The sequence below is a fragment of the Cetorhinus maximus genome, chromosome 4, assembly GCF_964194155.1.
Source record: "Cetorhinus maximus chromosome 4, sCetMax3.hap1.1, whole genome shotgun sequence".
NCBI lineage: Eukaryota > Metazoa > Chordata > Chondrichthyes > Lamniformes > Cetorhinidae > Cetorhinus > Cetorhinus maximus.
In genome coordinates, this window is record NC_135882.1 from 157,601,474 (window position 1) to 157,622,591 (window position 21,118).

Below are 21,118 nucleotides of genomic sequence, written 5' to 3' on the forward strand. Positions count from 1 at the left end.
TCCTGGAACTCCCTCCCTAACGGCGCTGTGGGTGTACCTACACCACATGGACTGCAGCGGTTCAAGAAGGCAGCTCACCATCACCTTCTGAAGGGTTAGGGATGGGCAATAAATGCTTGCCCAGCCAATGATGCTCACATCCCATGAAAGAATATGAACAATTAACATGCCTTCATGAACACTTGCTTCCACCTCCCCTGCACAAAAAGACTTTGCTGATGTAAAAATTGTGTGCGGTAACATGCGTTTTATAATTATTGAATAAAAAATAGGAATTTTATACCAGAAATTACAATGCATCATTCAAGGAAGCTTAGAAAAGATTCAATTTGCTTTCAACTATTGACCATGGTACTTTGAAATCAAGCCAATTGTTTACATGAAACCCTAAAATTGAGCTTCCAAAATAGCATTGATTGTTATAATGGAATTTAAAGTGTAAAGTTCCACAAGATTGTGCTGTGAATTGGACCTGAATCACTAGTTTTAGTTCTTGTCTTATTTCATTCTCTTCTGATGAAACAAAGCTCAATCTACAACCGTACTGATTAAATGTGGAACGATAAACGCCAGGGGCTAGAAGTGAGGCTGAAAGGCTCCTTTGCGCCACAGCAGTCACTGGCAGCATCTTAGAAACTAGGCTGACAATGATGTCGAGGACACCATTAAAAGAGCTACAGGAACCATCGAGGGAATTCTGAACGGCAGGCATCATATATATAAACAGGGTCACTTTTTGTGGGTTTGGGCTAATGCGATATTCCTGAGAGAAGGCTCACGTTGCACTGGTGATAAGGCCTGCCGGAGCTGTCCTATATCCCTTAGCAATGTTAGCCTGTTGCAGTAGTTTCATTATTTTTTTCAAGCCAGTAAGGAAGGTGAACGTAGAGGGCGGTTTGGTGGCAATTATCTTCTCGCTGTGCATTCCAGAGAAGTTAGAAAGTAAACTGGCAAAGAATTGTGCTTGTCACTGTGTTGATGAAATGGTAAAATGGGCTCATGCTAGGAGTTAGTGGGTGTGTTCTGCTCAATAAGCAGAATTATTGTTGGGGCTTGTTTACCTTTCTACTTCAGAAAACAGAAGCCATAAGACCATAAGACATAGGAGCAGAAATTAGGCCATTCGGCCCATCGAGTCTGCTCCACCATTCAATCATGGCTGATAAGTTTCTCAATCTCATTCTCCCGCCTTCTCCCCGTAACCTTTGATCCCCTTACCAATCAAGAACATATCTATCTCGGTCTTAAATACACTCAATGACCTGGCCTCCACAGCCTTCTGTGGCAATGAATTCCATAGATTCACCACTCTCTGGCTAAAGAAGTTTCTCCTCATCTCTGTTCTAAAAGGTCTTCCCTTTACTCTGAGGCTGTGCCCTCGGATCCTAGTCTCTCCTACTAATGGAAATATCTTCCCCACGTCCACTCTATCCAGGCCTTTCAGTATTCTGTAAGTTTCAATCAGATCCCCCCTCATCCTTCTAAACTCCATCGAGTATAGACCAAGAGTCCTCAAACGTTCCTCATATGTTAAGCCTTTCATTCCTGGGATCATTCTCGTGAACCTCCTTTGGACCCTCTCCAGGGCCAGCACATCCTTCCTGAGATATGGGGCCCAAAATTGCTCACAATATTCTAAATGTGGTCTGACCAGAGCCTTCTCAAGCCTCAGCAGCACATCTCTGCTTTTATATTCTAGTCCTCTCGAAATAAATGCCAACATTGCATTTGCCTTCCTAACTACTGATTCAACCTGCAAATTAACCTTAAGAGAATCCTGGACTAGGACTCCCAAGTCCCTTTGCACTCCAGACTTCTGAATTCTCTCCCCATTTAGAAAATAGTCTATACCTCTATTCTTCCTACCAAAGTGCATGACCTCACACTTCCCCACGTTGTATTCCATCTGCCACTTCTTTGCCCATTCTCCTAACCTGTCCAAATCCTTCTGCAGCCTCCCCATCTCCTCAATATTACCTGTCCCTCCACCTATCTTTGTATCATCTGCAAACTTAGCCAGGATGCCCTCAGTTCCTTCATCTAGATCATTAATGTATAAAGTGAAAAGTTGTGGTCCCAACACTGACCCCTGCGGAACTCCACTAGTCACCGGCCGCCATCCTGAGAAGGACCCCCTTATCCCCACTCTCTGCCTCCTGCCAGATAGCCAATCTTCTATCCATGCTAGTACCTTGCCTCTAACACCATGGGCTCTTATCTTACTGAGCAGCCTCCTGTGCGGCACCTTGTCAAAGGCCTTCTGGAAGTCCAAGTAGATAACATCCATTGGCTCTCCTTTGTCTAACCTACTCGTTACCTCCTCAAAGAATTCTAACAGAATTGTCAGGCATGACCTCCCCTTGATGAAACCATGCTGATTTTGCCCTATTTTACCATTCACTTCCAAGTATTCTGAAATCTCATCCTTAATAATGGACTCTAAAATCTTACCAACGACTGAGGTCAGGCTAATCGGCCTGTAATTTCCCGTCTTTTGCCTCATTCCCTTCTTAAACAGGGGGGTTACATTAGCGATTTTGCAGTCCTCTGGGACCCTCCCTGACTCCAGTGATTCCTGAAAGATCACCAATAACATAAACGCCTTTCATGAGTTTGAGCTCTTTACATAGGCCTCTGATGTTAAGCTTTTAAAGATGCTTCATTTAGCACAACAATGTGAATTCATGTGTAAACCGACATTCACTTACATTCATACCCGACCATTCATACCCGACCATTCACACCTGACCATTCACACCTGACCATTCATATCTGACCATTCACACCTGACCATTCATACCTGACCATTCATATCTGACCATTTACACCTGACCATTCACACCTGACCATTCATATCTGACCATTCACACCTGACCATTTACACCTGATCATTCATACCTGACCATTCACACCTGACCATTCATACCCGACTATTCATACCCGACCATTCACACCTGATCATTCATATCTGACCATTCACACCTGACCATTCAAACCTGACCATTCATACCCGACCATTCACACCTGACCATTCATACCTGACCATTCACACCTGACCATTCATATCTGATCATTCATACCTGACCATTCCTATCTGACCATTCATACCTGACCATTCATATCTGACCATTCACACCTGACCATTCATATCTGACCATTCATACCTGACCATTCATATCTGACCATTCACACCTGACCATTCATACCTGACCATTCATACCTGACCATTCACACCTGACCATTCATACCTGACCATTCATACCTGACCATTCATAGCTGACCATTCATACCTGACCATTCATAGCTGACCATTCAGATCTGACGATATTTCTATTAGCCAGCCTCCTTCAAACAATTCTGTTAACAGAAGTGTAATGCTCTTCTTAAACCTCAAGGAAATGATTCCTTTTCCATTCAAAGAATTCACAAAGAATACTGAACCTGTTGTGAAATTAGGACTTTATTGTGTAGGTCAGCCCTCGCACAGCTGAGATTGTCTGATTCATACTGAAATCCGTGTGCTTTCACAGTGCAAGCTTAGATCTGGTACAAGTGAGCATGACAACTTGAAGCCACTTCACTCATAATTCTTCTTTCCTTCCTTGGTGTTATTAAAGCTTCAGTTCTCTAAAAAGAAATGAACATTAATAACAGGCTGGATGGTTTGCTCCCACTGGTGCCTTTTGCAAAACAATTTTTCCCAAACACACTGAATAATAAACATACATCATAAAACTAATTTTTAAAAATGGCCTGAACTTCCTCAGAGTAGCAATCAGTGTCGGATTGCCACTCCGCTCAGAGTTTTTCACTTTAATTTTTTTTTTGGATCCTATCTTGCCTGACCTTGCAACTCAGGCCAGGCAAGATCCAGGCAGTGCAGTGCGTCCCCAGGACCTAGCGTCAAGGATGGCTCTGTCGGATGCAAGGAGGCCACACCCCCATTTTTAAGGCACTAGCTGCTTTTTGCCGTGGCGAACCTCCCAGAGCCTGAGAGGCTCTGATCCTGTGCCTATCTAACACCCCCACATGCGTTAATGCCTGCAGGAGCCATTTGCATAGAATACAAAAGCCAGGAAGTTCTGCATAAAACACTAGTTTGGCCCCAGTTGAAGTATTGTGTCCAATTGTGGACACCACACTTTTGGACAAATGTGAAGGATTTGGAGAAGAAATTTTCTGAATGGTTCCACGGATGAAGGATTATAGTTGCATGGATAGACTCAGAGAACATGGGTTGTTGACCTTAGAGCAGAGGAGCCTACGAGGAGTTTTGATAGAGGTGTTCAAAATCATGAAGGGTTTAGATAGAGTAAATATAAAAATAAACTGTTTCAAGTGACCTAAGGGTTGGTAACCAAAGGGCACAGATTGGCTAAAGAACCAGGGGCAACATGAGGAAAAACTATTTTGTCCAATGGTTGGTTAGGCTTTGGAATGCAGTGGCTGATTTAGTGGTGAAATCTGCTTCAATAAGCTTCCAAAAGGAAGTTGGATAGCTACTTGAAGGAGAAATAATTGGAGGAATATGGGAAAAGAGCAGGGAATGGGAGTTTTGGCTTGCTCTTCAGAAGAGCTGTTACAGACTTGATGGGCTGAATGGCCTGTGTCTGTACTGTACTATCCTATGGATCTATGGTAGAATCAGAAACAAGATTTTGATTGATTCCCCTTCCTTAGCCCAGGGCCACAAGGTCACTTGCAGTCTCTGGTTGGGACTGACCAACACAACACAGACCAGGAATTAAAGCTGAGATCTTCCTCTTCCATAAGACTGAGTTTGACAGGGCAGGGTCTGAACTATTGCAAATTTAAATCACTGTAATTGTGCAACCTGAATATCAAAAGTAGCCAGATAACAAAATACATTTTGGAACAAAAATTTATTTTCATCCAAATTTTCCTAGTGCCTTAACTTTCACAACTCTGTGATGGATGTATTTAATATGGCATTAGTTTTAAATTAGCTGACAAAGATATGATATTGAATGGTCTGAGCTGCCAGTCATGTGGTAAGAATGCATTTGTTAATATGTGACATTGGCATGCCACACCATCATGCCATGAGGCAGACTAATGACACAATTACCCAATGTTAATTGTGGCTTTACCTAGTGGGTATTTATGTAAAATACTTGGCAGGAAATATTCATTAGAAGCCATCACTTGCAAGTACTTGATTATCTATTAGCTCCCATGTGTCTTTTCATCATAACAGATGCAATGCATGCCAGCTATCAATCACTGCACTGACATTGACAAGAAGGCCCAGTACATTTGAGCTTCCTTCAGCCATTGTCGTTATGATACAAAACAAACAATGAAGAGCACTTTGAAAACTTCAAAAGCATCTCGCCAAATATGTCTTAGTTTCAACTGAGGTGATGCCCAACAAACTATCTCTAAGCAGCTAAAATGTTTTCATAATTTCCTCTCTGAAGTTGAAGTATTTTGTGACAGAAGCTGATCATTTTTTTTATTGCCTCATGAGAGCGTTTTAAATACTTGTGATGTTTGGAAAGCACCAAATTGATTGTTTAATTGATGCAAGCAAAACAATTAACCAAGCCATTAGCGAACATGTACTTGAGTTGACAATGCTGCAAGCAGCATTGGTTGAGGGCAGCAATATCTGAACATTGATGTAGTGCAGTAATAAAGAAGCACTACATTAGGGTATGCTTAATGTTTTAGAATTATCACAATATTAGTTCTCTAGTGCAGTTGTTTCTGATTATCTGAGTGCACATTACAATATCACTCTGTTCTTCTAATCTCCTAGACGTGGCAGTGCGCCACCATGATGTTGATGATATTTTTTTTATTGAGCCATCTCCAGGGTGCAATAAAGATACTTTTTGAAATTCCTTTGCTTAACAAGCAGCTGTTTGCTGATGCTCGCTACTCCTTTATGTTGATGAACTAGACTTGAATATTTTGGAGAGCTCAGAGAAGATACCAGGATTGCATGGGTATACATATCAGCAAAGGATTGACAGGCTGGGTCTCTTTTCTCTTGAGAAAAGAAAACTGAGGGGCGACCTAATGGAGGTCTTTAAAATTATGAAAGGTTTTAACAGAATGGATACAGGGAGAATGTTTCCTCTCGTGGGGGAAGAGCCAATATAAGGCAGTAACCAAGAAATCCAATAGGGAATTCAGAAGAAACTCCTTTACCCAAAGAGTGCTGAGAATGTGAAACTTGCTACCACAGGGATATTTGAAGTGAATAACTTAAAGGGGAAACTAGGCAATCATTTCAGGGAGAAGTAAATGGAGAGTTACAATGGGAGATTTAGATGAGGAAAGATTGGAGGAGGTTGGGGCATGAACACTGGCATGGGATGGCTGGGCGGAATGGCCTGTTTGTGTGCCTTATATCCTATGTGATCCTATGTAATTTGGGATCTAAATTCAGCAGTGCTGCCTCAGGTGTGAAACAGGAGCAATGGTGATGAGGTTAGCAGTGTAATGGCTACCATTTGCATTGTGAGAGGTAGTGTTAGGTCCCATTGCCTTTACAGTGCTAACAATTTGGGGAAAATTGATGGTAAAGTATTTTACATTAGAACAGAAAAGGTGTAGACAATTCAGTCCCAAAGTGAGAGGAGGTTGTGTGGAATATGAATACCAGCATAGATCTAATGGGCCGAATGGCTTGTTTCTGTGTTACAAATACTCTGTAATTCTCTGCAATTTAATTCAATTGACGCAATCATTAGTTGTTCAGAGGTAACTCACAATGAGCACATTCTAGGAAAGATGTACATGGTAATTTAGGGGAACTAGAGACCAACTATTCCGTGGACCAGTTGGGATATATCCTAGGTGCTGAAGGAGACCTGGGAAGAAATTTCTGGAGCAGTGGCTATCATTATGGAAAGATCACTCAGCACCATAGAGCTGCTGCAAAACCGGGAACAGGTAAAAGGCTGACAAAAACTAACTGTAACAATGTCGACAAACCTATTAATGTCAATAATAAGTTGTGATACAATCTCTTGCAAGGGAAAAGCTGGAAGAGAACTTGCTTAGGACTAAAAACATAATGGGAAGCAGCAGTTGTTGCACTGCCTGTGAATGGGTATGATCGCTTAGCGTTTATGTCGCTGGACTAGTCATCCAGAGACCAGGACTAATGACCCAGAGATATGAGCTCAAATCCCAGTATGGCAGCTGGGAAAATTCAATTCAGTGAACTAACAAAAAATCTAGAATAAAAAGCTAGTATCATTAATTGTGACCATGAATCAACAATTGTGACCCCTCCCTCCACCTCCCCCCACCCCCTCCCCCACTCACCTCACCACCCCTGCCCCACCCCCAGCTCACTAGTGCTATTTAAAGATCTCTGGAGGGCACCTTCAGAGGAGTAGAAGAGGAGGAAGGAAGGCTGCATCTGGGCCATCTTCGCTGGGGATGAGCTGTCAGTGAGTGGACACTCAGGCTCCAGTTCCCCTGAAATCTTATCTCCACGTCACCTTAGCTGCACAAGTTCCCAGCTTTCAGTCCCTCTGCCATGCACCATCCTCAGCATCCTCTTAGCCAAAATTTTGAAATAAAAGCTGCCAACAAAAATAAATTCCATAACAACTTTATCCAACAACACTTCCAATAATACATGCAAAACTGAACTATTCACCCTTGTGCATCCCCTTGGTGCCTGCTTTGCAGTGCCTTTGCCTGGCCTGGTGTTCCTGCACAGTGCGATGCCAGTGGCTGCAGCATGGTGAATGGGAGGCTGCTGTCTTTCACTGGGGGGGGGCACTGCAGATGCCTTTGAAGGATGCCATCCAGTAGCTTCGAACTGCACCACCTCGGCATGGGAGGCAGTCGTGTGGGCTGCCTGGCTGGAGAGGCACCAGCAAGAACAGAGGCTGAGCAGCAGTGTTGGGGGCAGGAATGCTATCATTTTGAGAGAGGGCAGCAGATTTTTACATCATGCAGCCACTGCCACTTCACCCAGGCTGGCTCTTCAGCAACCCTAATAATCTGCTGGAGCACAGATTGTTGGACTGTTGCAATGACTGTTAGGGGGCTATGCCACTTTATTTTTGAAAAAAAATTATTTTTCCACTTTCTACTTACTGACTGAGACAGAGCAAACTGCTTTAAAATGCAAGGCTACATTCCAAGTTGAAGGTGAGAAACCAACAAATCACTCTCAGGGGAGGGTTAAGAGAGAGATATTTCCTATTACTAAACTCGTAACTGTCTAAGGAAGAGATGTAAAAAATGCAAAGTACTGGAATGTAACGTATTGTAGCAATGTCTACCACCCAAAACCTCTTGGAAATGCACAATGGGTGAAGTATTTCAAGGCAAGGCTGCCAGCCACTCGAGAGAGATTGCAAGTGACACAGTGTCAAGAAAGTCTTCAATGGAGGAAACAAGCTGAGGGCTTTCTCTCTCCCTCTCTCTCTTTGGAATAAGAATGTCACCTGGTTTGAGCAGCCAACTCCACCAGTAACCTACCAGCGAACTGAGATCTTGTAACATCTTCTACATCTGACCGCATCCAAGAAACCAGCTAACATAAATTGGCCACATCATTTAAAATCTATGCCTCAAGGACAATCAAAGGCCACTTAACCGTGTGTGTGTGCGTGTGTGTGTGTATGTGTGTGCGCATGCGTGTGTGTGAGTGCATGTGTGCATGTGAGTGTGTGTGTGTGTCCTAATGACTGCATGAGGACCAAGTGCTTGATGTCGTGTTTTTATTATTTTTATCAGGCTTAATGATTAATAAACTTGCTCTTTCTTTGACTGAAGTCAACCTTGTTTGATTGGCTCCTTATTGCACACAGTTCTAATAGTAAAATACGTTTTGATCTGGAAAAGGCACATACTCATGAAAAAGAAACTTAAACCTTTGTTGTGACCATCCGAAGAGGTTGAATAAAGGGGAGCCAGTTCACCCCTTTTCACCTGGTCACAAGAAGATTCTGTATACCCCTTCAAGCACTGATGCCCCCAGCTAGGTGGGCAGCAATCTGGGCCTGCATGGCACCAAGCTGGGCTTGTGTGGCAACTAGCAGACATCACAGAACTTCAGTCTGAGCTTCCACTGCAGCACTGAGACATTGGATAGCTTCTACCTCGACGTTGAGACATGAGGCATCATGGCTGAGTCCACAAGTGCTGTCAGAGAGTTAGCCATAGCTTCCAACTGGAAAGGATGGGCTCCAAGCTCTGCATGGTGCCCTATATCCAGTCGGAGTTGGAGTCCTCCATGCCACATGACCGTGACAGCAGACCCTTTGGCAAGCTTGCCAATGCCCTGCTGCCTACCAAGCATCTCTGCATGCATGCCCATCTGTGCTCTCCTGTACACTGCCCCATTGAAATCCTTGCCTGAGTCCTCTGCAGCAGAATTTTTCTGTAACCTCGACCTCTGTGGAACTGGCATAGGCGTGATTCATCCCCCCCCCTTGCCCTGGTGCAGCCACATGCAGGCATCCCACCCCTATGCTGCCCTCCAACAGACGCACAGTGCCAGTCTCAGAGTAGGTGGCTGTGAGTGTCAGATCAAATGACCATGTTCCTTGGCTGTTGCCCTTTACGGTGAGGTTGCACTGACAGGCCAGGCAGCAATTCTTGGTGTTCTGAAAGTAAAAAATGCAGAAAGGGAGGTTTGGGATGAGAAAACTTTGGGGGTAAGCAAAGATCCTACCCAGACCATCGGTAGCTTGCAATTCTTGCAAGTGCCAGTGAAGCACAGGATTTGTGAAGGTGCATAAGGCAGGAACATATTGTAATTCCGAATGTCCTCAGAAATGCTGGATGAAATGGCCCCAGTCACTGTCAGCCCCGTGATGTGGAGCACCATTTCTTTCTCAGGGCTGAGTCAATGCAGGCCTGCCTGCTCCCTGCTGCTTTGCTACTGCTCCCTGTGATCTTGCCCTACCAGGGAGAGTGATGAATGCCAATGTGTGTGCTGCATTGTGTTTGGGTGATGTGCCTGCCAGAGCTGAATAGCTGGTGGTATATGGAAGATGTGAGAATAGGTGTGAGGCAACATTGGCAAGTGTGTGAGGGTGAGGTGGAGCATATGAATGTCAGGGACAAGCTCTGATGGCTGATGGTTGAGTGAGGGAGATGTGATGCATTGAGTAGCTGGAGAGTTTGGCCTTGCGTCGAACAGAAGATATCAGTTGAAGATGTATTCGCTGACCTTGATCACTTGTGTGAGGTCATTGAACTTTTCTGGCCAGGTCCTGGGTTCCAGACTCCTGTAATCCACCTCCCCCGCACCCCCCCCCCCCCCCCCCCCCCACCCCCCCACCTTCTCTCTCTCTCTCTCTCCCTGGCTCCCTGGATTGAGAGGTCTTGACAGGGCGGATGTGGAGAGGATGTTTCCTCTTGTGGAAAAATCTAGAACTAGGGGTCACTGTTTAAAAATAAGGGGTCACCCATTTAAAACAGAGATGAGGCAAAATCTTTTCACTCAGAGGGTTGTGAGTCTTTGGAACTCTCCCCCTCCCTGAAAAGGTTGTGGAAGCAGAGTCCTTGAATACTTTTAAGGCAGAAGTGAATAAATTCTTGGTAAGCAAGGGGCAAGAGGTGGTAGGCAGGATGCGGATTTGAGGTTACTATCAGATCAGCCATGATCTTATTAAATGGTGGAGCAGGCTCAAGGGGCTGAATGGCCTACTCCTGCTCCTTGTTCGTATGTCCGTATGGCCACCTTCACTCATTCTCTTCACAGGGTATACTTGATGTTCTCCTGGCCCCCGTTAGAAACATGGCCTCTCTTCTCCTCTTGACCTCTTGGACTAAAGACTCGAGCGCCACATCTGAGAATCTGGGAGTCCTTTCTCTGACCCTGTTGCTGCATTTACAATCTTCTTCCTCCCACCGAAGCCTTGCTGAGAACGTTCTACCAGCTGCTGTAGCCTGAGTGTACCTCTTCTTTAAGAGAGGCAGGCTGCCTTTAAGAAGTGCAGGTGAGCTGGATATTATGCTAGCAACACATGCAGCTGATGAGCATGCAGCAGCGTGATTCATGCTGGGCTACATGCTTCAATCATATTCTTGAGCAGGTACAATGAAGCTTGGGTGCTGCCTGCCTCCACAGAACCGAATGTAGGGTTAACGCTCAACACAATCCCCATGCCCAAAATCAGGTCTAATTACACGTTATCCCTGAGTGCGTGTGAGAGTTATTCAGGTTGACCCATTCTTCCTTGCCTCCTTATTAGGAAGCATCCAGTCTTGTTTTGTGGCTCCATTTACAAACATGACAGAGAACTGTATTATATAGGGAATGAACCTATTATTACTACGCTAGAGTCACCTTGTCAGTATGCTATCCCTATTGTATTCTCACAATACCTCACTGTTGGACAGATTACATATTTTCTCTGTATTTCCTAAAACAACACCTGGGGCAGTCTTTACCTTTTATTTATTCTCTGGTTGGTTGCTTGGAGATACTGTTTAGTCCCAGCCTCAACTGCCATTCATAATAGAATTTATTGCACAAAGTGTGGACTTTACACTGTCTTCTACAAGCTACACAATGATTAAGAACTGTGCCTCGGTTGTATGGGAGTACTGAGTGCTTAAAAATGGGATTTGTGTCATGCTGCACTGGCAAATTGGAATGATTTTATTTTAACCATCAAATCCCTCTCATCAGCTGGTGCTGTCTCAAACCTGATCAGCTAGAGTGACAAACCTGATGGTCCGTCTATTGTATTGGTCATGGTGTCATGCACTGCATGGCAAACAGGCAGACAGGTGGCAGATGGGAAGTCAGAAGACAGCTGAGGCCTGCACACAATGAAAGTAGCAATTCTGATTAGCACCTTTCATTTTCACCCCGGTTCAAACCTCTGGCGAGTGATTTTGACACTGTTATGTGAATTGAGTCTGAGAAGTCCCAACCAAGGTCCGAATGAGCCTAAGGCCATTGCCTCAAACTGCCTGCTAATTGGCACCAAATTGACAATCTCACTCAGACAGATCGAATAGGTTGCTGCTAAGACACATTTTTCTGGGGAGGCGCAGAGTATATGCCTGCCCTGCCTCTGGCTGTGCTACGTTTACCCCAGTAAGGGGTGCTTAAAGCTGACACTGGTTGAAAACATGATCCAATTCCTTTGCTGGAAAGCCTGACTCTGATGAGCACTAGGAAGGGAATACAGTTGTTGTCTACTCTCGTGGCAATCCTCCTCTGCTGCTGTCAACCAAAAAAACAATTTGCTTTGCTTTTTCTTTTTTGTATTTCAGAATTTTGTGGCTGATTATTTAAGGCAGGCAGCAAGAGGTTAGTTGTTCTGTCATTACTGCCCATTGCTCCAGGCAATTGGACAGTCACTGTTATTGGATACTGCACATTATAATTAAGTTTGTGCAAAGTCAGGATGAACAAATCAGCTTGTTTATTCATTTTAACACACCACAATTCCTCAAGTGTTCTAGAGAATCATGCCTTGATTCTAAATATAACAGAACAGAAAAGGCAGGTTAACATGAAGGAAAGAAAATATTACTCAAAGTAATTAACTTTCAAGACTAAGCTCTACAAATGCGAGCAATAAGAACATAACTTTTAGGAACATTATGCTCAGAATCCCTTTGAAATGATCCACCTTCCTCCAAATCTCGCATTCCCTTCTCTTTCCAGAAATACATCTAACCTGTCTCTTGATTCCATCCATATTCCCTGTTTCCATCGCTTGTTCAACAACTTTGCGTATCCTATGGGTGGAAATGATTGACTTAACTTCCCTTTTTTATTCCTAGTTTATGACCTGTATTCTTTCGTATTTGAACCCTGCACCGACAGTGAAAAACTTACCGGCACCAAACTTGTTAATCCTTTTCACAATCTTGAAAACTTCAGTGAGGCCACCTCCAAATTTCACTTTTTCTAAAGAAACCAAGCCATTTCTTTTTGATCTTTGCTCATTCCATTCCAGACACCCAACATTATCTTCATTGTTTGCCTCTGTTTCCTCTCAAAGGCAATTATGTTGCTTCAAATGATTCGATGGCCAGAACAGCAAGCATGTACTTCTGGTAGGGAGGAGGGATTAAATGAAAAATTTAGCACTGCTGGTGCAAAGCTATGTGTGTTTGGAGCAGCTATTGGAAACTTGTTCATGGGTTGAGGGCATCCACAACATGGGCAAAGTTTATTGCCCATCCCTAATTGCACTTCAGAAGGTAGTGGTGAGCTGCCTTCTTGAACCGCTGCACTCTCTGTGGTGCAGGTACACCCACAGTGCTGTTAGGAAGGGGGTTCCAGGATATTGACCCAGCGACAGTGAAGGAATGACCATATATTTACACAACAGGGTGGTGTATGACTTGGAGGGATCTTGCAATTGGTAGTGTTCTCATGCATTGGGTGCCCTTTGGAAGGTGCTGCCGAAGGATGCTGGCCGCAGTGCATCTTGTAGATGGTACATACTGCTGCTGTTGTGCACCAGTGGTGAATGTTAAAGCTGATGAAGGGAGTACCAATGCATGAAACAAAAACAAAAATAGCTGGAAAAGCTCAGCAGGTCTGACAGCATCTGTGGAGAGGAATACAGATCAGATTCTGATGAAGAGTCATACGGACTCGAAACGTTAACTGTATTCCTCTCCACAGATGCTGTCAGTCCTGCTGAGCTTTTCCAGCTATTTTTGTTTTTGTTTCAGATTTCCAGCATCTGCAGTATTTTGCTTTTATCTTCGTACCAATGCATGCTTTCCCCTTCATTAATGAATGTGAAATACTCAAATGTAACTTGGATTTAAACAGTGGAAGAATACAACTTGTGTTGTTGAACACTGCCAATGCTGGATTGTCTACTGCTTCAATCAAATTATTTGCAGTGAGCAAAATAATTGTACGCATCAATTAAAATTGATTTTGAAAAAATTGTGATAAAAGTCTAAATAGGTGTAATTCACAAATTATATTTCTTCAGCAGTATGATTATTTCAACAATTGTTACAACAGTAGGGGTTTACATTTTACTTAGCCTCCAATATAATTCAGATGACATTTCTTCCATAACTGTCACTAATTGTACAAACAACAACAACAAGTTTACCAAAATGAAAAAGAAAGCCTTTTCTTTGTATTGTGTTTTGGGAATAATTTTTTTAAGTGATTTATCTTGAGCGGAAGATTTGGAAATGAATTCTCTTGAGCCCTAGTATTGAACGTAGCTTAGAAAACAGCCAACAAAGTATTGCCTTAGTCAGTGTTTGTACGTGACATGAAAGTGCACAAAACCTTAATGTTGGTAATCCAGAGCAGCTCCCCTTGTCCAAGAGTACAATTAGAAGTGCTCTTCTCACAAAGAGTAGACCTTGCAAGGCCAAGATTTGTTCTCCTTTGGACAAATGGTCATGTGTAGTATTAAACCCCACAAAGTCTAGTCTACTGAAAGAACAAGTCAGTTCAACTAACTACAATACCTCTTTTTTTACGATTAATATCTCACTGAGCCATTTGGTTTACTCTCTCAATATAATTATCTTCATTCCAGCAAATGAGCACAATATTAAACACTTCGGTACAAAAACAGAATTACCTGGAAAAACTCAGCAGGTCAGGCAGCATTGGTGGAGAAGAAAAGAGTTGACGTTTCGGGTCCACACGACCCTTCAACAGAACTGAAGTATGGTTAGGAGAGGGGTGAAATATAAGCTGGTTTAAGGTGGGGGGCGGGGGGAGAGAAGTTGAGGGTGGGGTGGTTGTAGGGACAAGCAAGCAGTGATAGGAGCAGATAATCAAAAGATGTCACAGACAAAAGGATCAAAGAGGTGTTGAAGATGGTAATATTATCTAAGAAAAGTGCTAATTAAGAATGGATGGCAGGACACTCAAGGTACAGCTCTAGTGGGGGTGGGGTGGAAAGATTGACAAGGTATTAGTTGTAGATTTAAAAATAATGGAAATAGGTGGGAAAAGAAAAATCTATATAAATTATTGAAAACAAAAAAAAACAAAAGGGGGGTGGGGGGAGGAAACGGGGTGGGGATGGGGGGAGGGGGAGTTTAAGATCTAAAGTTGTTGAATTCAATATTCAGCCCGGAAGGCTGTAAAGTGCCTAGTCGGAAGATGAGGTGCCGTTCCTCCAGTTTGCATTGGGCTTCACTGGAACAATGCAGCAAGCCAAGGACAGACATGTGGGCAAGAGAGCAGGGTGGAGTGTTAAAATGGCAAGCGACAGGGCGGTTTGGGTCTTTCTTGCGGACAGACCGCAGGTGTTCTGCAAAGCGGTCGCCCAGTTTGCGTTTGGTCTCTCCAATGTAGAGGAGACCGCATTGGGAGCAACGAATGCAGTAGACTAAGTTAGGGGAAATGCAAGTGAAATGCTGCTTCACTTGAAAGGAGTGTTTGGGCCCTTGGACGGTGAGGAGAGAGGAAGTGAAGGGGCAGGTGTTGCATCTTCTGCGTGGGCATGGGGAGGTGCCATAGGTGGATGTTGAGGAGTAGGGGGTGATAGAGGAGTGGACCAGGGAGGAGTGGACTTCAGTGACTGACTTGTGTACGTGTGCCTTTCAGTGGAGTTTCGGGATCTTTTTTAAAAAAAATTTCCCCACAAATATACTTTGTCAACCTGGTCAATGAAAACGTAAAATACATTTGCACAAAGCCTAGTTGGTACATGCTTGAGTAGGACAGAGCATTGATCAAGACCATTTAATTGATGTATTCCCCTCACAAATATGTTCTTGATGCATGGTCTGTTGCAAATGATTATTATACATCGCTGTCACAGCAAAGAAATGATTTTGATGCCCTACAGCTGACTAACTCAAAATAAGGCAAGGTTAAGATGTTTAAATTCACTTCTGCTTGTATTCTATATCACCTCAGTTATGCAGCTGAAAGGAAAATATCTGTGTTATTTGGCATCTCTTTTTAGTTTGATTCTTCATTCTTGTATGATCAGAGTTTCAAAAATAGGACTGTATATTAAATAAAGCTGTTTAAAATCAATGTCCTTCATGTCTGCAGCATTAATAAACAAAAACAATAAATCTCAAGTATGAAAATATGAAATGCTGTAATACTTTACCAGTATCAAACCTTGGTCGTTCTAGCCCAAGATCAAGTGCAGGGTAGAAAACACTGTTTATTCAGGATGTTGGCTTTTGAGGGAAATATAATTGAAATGTAATATAGTTAAATGGTACTCACTGGGGTTGAAGTTCACACTAAACTCAATCACTCCCCCACCCCACCACAAACGTTCAAAATATTGTTAGCCCTAATCCAGTTATTTGTCATCATTAATTACTTTAGGATAATGATAAATCTTTTCCTCAATACTTTGTGCAAGATGTATTGATTTAACCATGTTGGGGTCGGGGAAAAGCAGACAGATTGAGTCACATTTGGTTAAGGGATGACATCTCTTTTAGGTTGCTGCATTTGTTACATGAGTTAGTCAATTGACCACATGATTGCTGGGCTGACTAGCTCCCAGTAAGGAGTAACATCGCATTTCATCACCTGTGTGAATCTGAGTGACAGAGGGAAGGTGGGAGTAAGTCTTTGTTTAAAAATTATCCTGTCCAGAGATGTAGATCCAAATTAATAACTGCAAAATTTTGAGTTTAAGCTAGTTTGCAGCAATATCTTTTTAATATACTTATGATTTCCTCCTAATGTTTTGTACTTAGTTTTATCCCCTTCCTTGGATTCGAAGCAGGTTCGAGGGGCTGAATGACCTACTCCTGCTCCTATTTTCTATGTTTCTATGTTTGAAGTAAAGGTGCAAGAGTTGGAACCAGTTCTAAGGGCATCAGTTGCCACCTCCGTCATTACCTCATCAAAGTGCCCGTTACTTACATGTGAGGCTTGATGGTGAATGTTGGGAGAATATTCAAGTGTGGTGGCATCGCAGCCATGACAGCTCTGTTTCTTTTCCAACTTCCACATGTTTGCTTTCAACAGGAGTGACTTTGCATCAATCAGAACTCGGGGCTGATAGCTACCTCTCTAGCCAAGGGCATTATCACTTAACCTCATAGTGTCTCTTACACCTTTACTCCAAACATAGAAACATAGAAAATAGGAGCAGGAGTAGGTCATTCGAACCTTCGAACCTGCTTCACCTTTCAATATGATCATAGCTGATCCTCTATCTCAAAGCCATACTCCTGCCCACTCCCTATATCCCTTGACACCTTTACAGTCTAGAAATCTATCTATTTCCTTCTTAAATATATTCAGTGACTTGGCCTCCACAGCCCTCTGTGGTAGAGAATTCCACAGGTTCACCACCCTCTCAGTGAAGAAGTTTCTCCTCATCTCAGTCCTAAATGGCCTGCCCCATATCCTGAGACTATGACCCCTTGTTTTATAGACCCCACCCCAGCCAGAGGAAACATCATCCTTACATCCAGTTTGTCCAGCCCTGTCAGAATTTTATATGTTTCAATGAGATACCCTCTCATTCTTCTAAACTCCAGTGAATACAGGCCTAGTCAACACAATCTCTCCTCATACGACAATTCTGCCATCCCTATACTCTTCTCCCTATACAACTTGCCTCAAAAAACTTATGAGGAATTGTGATTATTTATCAAAGAACATTAGTCTATGCATGTTTAAAAATTGGCTGATGAGAATGATTTTATTAACTCTTCCACTTCCAAAGAAGAGTCATATTGGACTCCAAATATTAACTATGGGCTGAATTTTGCCGTCAGCGAGCAGGGGGCGGGGCCCGCTCCCCGACATGTAAAATGATGCTGGATGATGTCGGGCGGAACCCCCAACGTCATTCCACCCCATTTAAATTTTCAGGAAGGCGGGGGCGCAGCAAAATCAGCTGCGGGCCTGCCGACCTGTCAATGGCCAATTGAGACTATTGACAGGATCATTGAAACAATTAAAGGACCTGCCCATCCAACCTTAAGGTTGGCGGGCAGGCCAGGAGTCCCGGCGGGGAATAGAAAAAACATGAAACCTCATCCACTGGCGGGATGAGGTTTCATGCAGGGTTTAATAAAGTTTTAGTGTAATTAATGAACATATCCCATCTCATGTGACATTGTTAAGGATTTTTATTTTTTTTGTTTTTCATATTTTTAAAACTGTCAGCGATCTCCCTGAGGCAGCACTCAGTCTCAGGGAGATGTGCGCTCATTCGTGCAGGAAGCGCATAGCCACACCCACGTAAAATGGCAGCAGGGCCCGTTTCTCCGGCGGGGATCGGCTCCCCACCCTCCAGAGATTGCGTCGGGCCCGCCCGCCCGGCAGGCAGAAAATTCTGCCCTATGTTTCTCTCTCCACAGATGTTGCTCAACCTGCTGAGTTTTTACAACACTTTCTGTTTTTACTTCAGATCTCCAGCATCTGCAGTATTTTGTTTTTATTTTGATTACTGTTTTGTTGTTTAGAAGACGAATTAAGTCTTCCAAACGTGACGGGAGGTTTTCCTCTTGCTCTCCGTTGAACAAAATCATAAACATGTTCCTTTTCACAGATTTACAGAGGAAACCATTCCCCAATGATGGATATTCTCAAACAGTGACAGATATTCTCTTTCTTTTTAAAAGATCCCATGCACGGACCGAGGAATATAGAAGTTGTGGAGATCAAGTCCAGACAAATCACAATCCGCTGGGAGCCATTCGGTTACAACGTGACCCGGTGCCACAGCTTCAACCTTACCGCCCAGTACCGGTATGCGGTAGGAGGCCAAGAGCATGTGGGTGAAGATGTCTGCCAGGAGACTGGGCACATTCAACCACAATATACGCTACGTGGTCTGTCACCTTACACCAATGTCAGCGTGAAACTGGTCCTGATGAACTCAGAGGGAAGAAAGGAAAGCGATGAGCTTATGATCCAGACAGATGAAGATGGTAAGTAATAAACGTTATGCATTATTTTGGAAGTTCGAGAGTCAAATGCTTTGTGGCAGCAACAACTGGCATATCCAAATATTCAAAGTCGGGCATTTCGGGCTCAATTTTAACTCTAAATGCCCAGTAACTTATCCTTTGATGTCCTGGATTTTAAATCAACCTTAAACTGCTGTTCTGAGCAGGGGGGTAAAGGCACCCTGAGGTGGGTGAAAACCTTCTTTAAATATGCAGATTGGGTTCCGATGTTGTTATTGGGCCCCTCGCACTATTTTAATTCTGACTTCAGCGGGGAAGCCGCCATGTCTTTACCAAGAGGCAAACTCAGATTAGAAGATTTGAGGCAGACGAGGACAATGAGCGTGAACAAAACCCCCCGGAACCCCAGTTCCCACTCTTACCTGAGTGTCAGCGGGCAGCCAAAAGCCAAGCGTGTTTTGCTGTTGGCTGGCAGCCATTTTGCCCTGGCCTTTCCTTCTGAACCAAGTGGGAATCTAACTGAAACCGGTGGTAGTTCCTGACAGTTAAAATGTCCTCCACGTTCTCAGGTGGGCCAAACTTTAGTTTCCTCACTGGTTTGAATCTTTGGAAGGATCTCTGTGGAGCATAAGAACAGGCACTGAGCAGTTGGCCAAATGCCTTGTTTCTGTGCTGTACCTGCTGTATGGATATTTTGATTGACAGTTTTAAGAGGTCATTAAAGGATTAGCTGTCATTCATGTGGTTAGTGAAATATATGTTTGCGTGTTTTTACAACAGAATCACCACTTGAAGGAAGGCTTTTTTTAGAAAGAGAGTGTTTTTTCAGTATGGTGTGTTTGAATGAGGTTAGCTTGTTAGAAGTATATTTGCTTTTAGTGTCCATTTCAAAGACATCCTGAAGTCTGCCCATAGTGGATACATGGGGAGCATGGCTGGGGCATGAGGGATATAAGAAGCAAGGAGGCAGCATGGGGTGAGGAGGGCATGGAGAATATGAGAGGGCATGGAGGGACCAAGGGGGTGTGCAGAGTGAGGGGTGAGAGTTTGAGGGCTATTCATCATTAAAACTGAACTGATGCATAATGAGGCTTGGTTGAGAGTCCAGGCTTCCATTAGATGGTTGAAACAGGTGCACACATGGGAAAATATTGCTTGATTAACAGTTTTTGTCCTTAGATCTATCTTGTCAATGGCTCAATGTTTATTCACACAAGATAAAGTGCTTATGGTTTTTGCTATTGATACTGTAAAGGCCTGGTTGATTGACAGTTTTATAGACTTGTGGTAACAGCAGTTTTTTTAAGGAAAGTTCAGAATGGCTGTTTTTTAAGCTTTACCACAAATGCCATTATCACTATAGGGTTCATTGTGCTATGGGTTGGCATGGAGGATATGAGGGGTCATCAGAGATGGGAGGGGACATGTGTTAGCATGTGGGCTATAAGTTAGCATAGGGGCTATAAGGGAGCATGGGGATGAGTGGGAGGATCATGAGTTGGCAGTGTGTTGGTATAGGGACTATAATGGGCCCTGGTGGTGAGTAGAGGGGCATGGGTTTGCATGGAGGGCTTGAGAGGCTATTGGGGGTGGGCAGCAAGCATGGGTTGACATGGGTTAACATGTATGGACAAGGGGAATAGGCGAGTGGTTGTGAAGAGTGAGGACTAGAGGGTCTAATAGTGAACAAAACAACTGGGATAAGGACCCAGAGAGCCTAGATGGGCCTTTTAAGCAGCTGTCTTGGCACTCAGCAGCCTCAGTTGCCACCTCCGATCTGTATTTGGGGTTGGTGGGCCTACAGGATGCATCTACCCCCGGTAATGGAAATTATGCCTTTCGAGACACTTTTTCCTGAGGCAGGCAGGCCAAGCCAGGAGATTTCCCGGCTCCCGCACCAGCCTCTAACATGAAAATCCAGCCCAGAGAGTCAATGACACACTGCATCCTGACTTTAACAGTCTCATGTTGTTTAATTGCCTTAATCGAAATAAATACCAAATACAATGTGACTGCACTAAGCAGGATATGTCATGGTTTTCATGAGTCTCTACAGGTTTCATATATAAGTGGAGATATTCTTGTTGGCGATTTGAAAGGTAAATTAAAATGCAATTCTGGACTGGTGTACAAAGATTTTGAATGTTGTTTTACTTCTGTACAAACAATTTTGACCCAGATCCTCTCAGCCTGCAGTATTTCCGGGCAGACATGTCAGGGCAGCAGTATATATCACAGAGACAGCCAGCACTCCTGCTCCTGCTCCTAAAAACCGTCTGTTTGTTATTAGCTCCACTGAACCTTGGTA

General features: G+C 43.6%; 1 protein-coding gene across 12 annotated transcripts in view; it reads left to right on the forward strand.

Annotated features, from left to right (window-relative positions):
- Positions 1 to 21,118, forward strand: part of LOC144679979 (receptor-type tyrosine-protein phosphatase mu) — an 855,381-nt gene that overhangs the window by 461,153 nt on the left and 373,110 nt on the right. For all 12 annotated transcript variants that reach the window (XM_078541013.1, XM_078541014.1, XM_078541019.1 and 9 more), the window contains exon 8: positions 18,523 to 18,831. In XM_078541013.1, coding sequence (XP_078397139.1) covers positions 18,523 to 18,831 — 309 coding nt within the window. The remainder of the gene's footprint in view (positions 1 to 18,522; positions 18,832 to 21,118) is intronic.